Source organism: Cebus imitator, unplaced genomic scaffold (genome assembly GCF_001604975.1).
Source record: "Cebus imitator isolate Cc_AM_T3 unplaced genomic scaffold, Cebus_imitator-1.0 Scaffold581, whole genome shotgun sequence".
Classification (NCBI taxonomy): Eukaryota; Metazoa; Chordata; class Mammalia; order Primates; family Cebidae; genus Cebus; species Cebus imitator.
This window is the reverse complement of record NW_016107896.1, coordinates 855353-858429: the sequence shown is the minus strand read 5'-3', so window position 1 is coordinate 858429 and position 3077 is coordinate 855353. Positions and strand designations below refer to the sequence as shown.

Sequence of the window (3077 nt, the reverse complement as noted above, 5' to 3'; positions counted from 1 at the left end):
AAACGTATATTTCAGCCCATATACTACCAAGAAAGAAAATAAGAGTAATTTGTCCTAGAAAGTAGGTGTTACCTTGTCTTTCAGTTCAAGAGATTATATAACAGATAATTACATGTTAAAATTATACAATTGTATGTGATTTTGCTGCTTACCCAAAGAACGTTTGAGAAATCACTATTTTTCCTCACAATACGGACTTTCCCCACCTCCCACAAATAAAATAAATCTCCAGGTAGGATATGTTGTCATTTTAATAGCATCTTGTAGGATGCCAGCGGATACAGGGTTCGCTTGTGTATTTCTGCCCTTGAGATCAGGCCTGTATGTTCTGATATCCTCTTGTTTTCAAGCAGCATCTGTGAACATTCTCAGCTATCTGTCTGTTAGTGTCATTTACCATAATGTGTTTAGAAAAGAGCAAGCACAGTAACCCTCATCCTGTTTTCAGTCCCACTTATTCAGGAAATGGAATCCAGAATCATGATCCCACTGAAGACCTCGCCCCTCCAGTAAAGCTGTAGAGTTTATATGTGCCTACATACATTTCTGTGACAAGTATTTGTCATAAATTAATTTTAATTGTTTATCAAGTGAAAAAAGAAACACCGAGGTTTAAGCTGCCGTCTGTAGCTTGTGAGAGACCTCTTTTCTTTAAAATTTACATAATCACAAGAAAGGCAACAATCACAGTTGGACTGACGAGGCAGCACCCTGTCGGCCTCTCTGAAACATCCCCATGTTGTCCAGTGTACCTTGTAACACTGAGCCGCTCTTCCCACCCTCCAGAACGGGTCCAGATGGAAATCTGAATCATCTCTAAAATAAGGTTCCAACTATGAAAAAAATTAGCCTTTTCTTTACTTAAAAAAAAAACTGCTTTATAATTACAGATTTTTAGACAAATTTCTTGTATCAGGAAGAAATACAAATTTTGTTATGTTTCTCGAGCAGTTTTTCTGAGTCTCTGAGGAGGAACAACTTAAAAGTGTAGCCACTAACTGAAAATGTGTTAATTCACTCTCATTTGTAATCAGTCCACGTAGTAGACAGTGTGTTTCCCAAGCTGGGCAAGGTACATATAATCAGTAAATCAGTTTCACATCATGTACTGTGATGTTTCTATGTGAGAGACAAAAACAATGGCTTGAAACTTGTGTATCACATGTGATTTTGAAATGAACACCTTGAATAGCACTAATTTTTATTTGTGATATTTTTCTATAACAAAACAAGTAGCACTAGGAAAAGAGGCTTTATTTTGTAAATGGTCATTTGTGACCTCAGACACTCTCTGTTTAATATTTTAATAAGCTCACAGCAGATACTTCAAGATCATGAATGAGGGTGGTGCATGTTGATTCAAACTGGCATAAAGCTGCATACTTTTTGTCTAGCTGTTTGATTTCATTTTTTAATATAGTGTGCCAATTTTGTGACTGTTATCATGTGAAAGTCCTGCTGAAATCAACAATTATGTCTGCTCCACAATTAAGAATGTACATCTAAAGTGTGAATAAATCTCATATCCAATGTCAAACTTACATGTGAATGATTTTCTCCAAGAACATAGAAAAGTCAATAAAATCCTCTTAATTTTCACATACCACGTTTGGACTCATTTTTTAAATTTGTGGTGAGAATGACAAACATGTGCTGTGAACGATCCTGTCACTCTTGCAAAAGAGCTTGTAACAAAGGATTGAAGGAAGTGAAGAAGTCAGCTGGCTTCTGGGGAAAATTCCTCCATAAGAACAAATTACCAGGCCCTGGGCAAGGCCATGCCTGGTGTGTGCTGAGGATCGCAGAAGACACCATGGTGGAAGCAGACACAAGGGAGACCGTGCTGGGACACCAGCTCAGAGGTCACAGGGCTGGACCTGTTGAGTGTTGGAGGCCAGTAGAAAGATCCTAGTGGCTGGGCCCAGTGGCTTACACTGGTAATTCCAACACTGGGAGGCCGAGGCCAGAGGGTCCCTGAGCGCAGGAGTTCGAGACCAACCTGGGCAACATGAGTGAAACTCATCTCTACAAAAAATGGAAAAATTAGCTGGGCATAGTAGCATGCGCCTGTAGTCCCAGCTACTCAGGAGGCTGAGGGAGGCGGATTGCTTGAGCCCAGGAGGTTGAGACTGTAATGAGCTGTGATCACGCCACTGCCCTACATTTTGGGCAACAGAGCTGGACCCTGTCTCAAAAAATAATATAAGGCCGGGCATAGTGGCTCACACCTGTAATCCCAGCACTTTGAGAGGCCAAGACTGGTGGTAGATCACCTGAGGCCAGAAGTTTCAGACCAGCATAGCCAACACGGCAAAACACAGTCTCTGCTAAAAACACAGAAATTAGCCGGGTGTGGCACACGTCTGTAATCCCAGCTACTCCGGAGGTTGGGGCAGGAGAATTGCTAAACCTGGGAGGCAGAGGTTGCAGTGAGCCAAGAATGTGCCACTGCACTCCAGCCTGGGCGACAGAGCGAGACTCTGTCTGCAAACACAAAATAATGAAAGACCTTGGCTTTTACTTTAAAGGGGGAGATGAGAGATGAGATCCGCTGGAGGTTTGAAAGCAGAGGACAGGCACGATCTGACTTACATTTTCAATAGTAAGTAGGCAGAATGGCCAGATTCTAAATATGTTTTGATTGCAGAGCTAACGTGAATCCCTGAACAAGTGATTGTGGAGTATGAGTGAAAGAGAAAAAGTGACTTCAGTTTTGGCCTGAGCACCTGGAAGGCTGGGGAAGGTGGAACAGATCTGAGGGAATGAAGATCAGAAATTCTGCTATGCTCGTGGAGTTAGAGATGTCTCTGCGCAGATCCAGGTGGAGATATCAGGTGGGTCTTGGTTATGAGTCTGGAATTAAGATAGCCTTCCGGTCTGGATATACACATTTGCAAATTGTCCACATAAGTTAAAGAGAGGCAGCCGGGCGTGGTGGCTCACGGCTGTAATCCCAGCGCTTTGGGAGGCCGAGGTGGGAGGATCACTTGAGGTCAGGAGTTTAAAAACAGCCTGGCCAACATGGTGAAACCTCATCTCTACTAAAAATACAGAAATTAGATGGGCATGGTGGTAGG

General features: G+C 42.4%; 1 protein-coding gene across 1 annotated transcript in view; it reads left to right on the top strand.

Moving 5' to 3' along the window:
- The window catches only part of NIPSNAP2 (nipsnap homolog 2), a 35016-nt gene extending 33413 nt beyond the window's left edge, over positions 1-1603 (top strand). The window contains exon 9 of the mRNA XM_037734183.1: positions 449-1603. Within this exon, the coding sequence (XP_037590111.1) occupies positions 449-513 (65 nt within the window). The 3' untranslated portion in view covers positions 514-1603. The remainder of the gene's footprint in view (positions 1-448) is intronic.
- The last annotated feature ends 1474 nt before the right edge of the window (positions 1604-3077 follow it).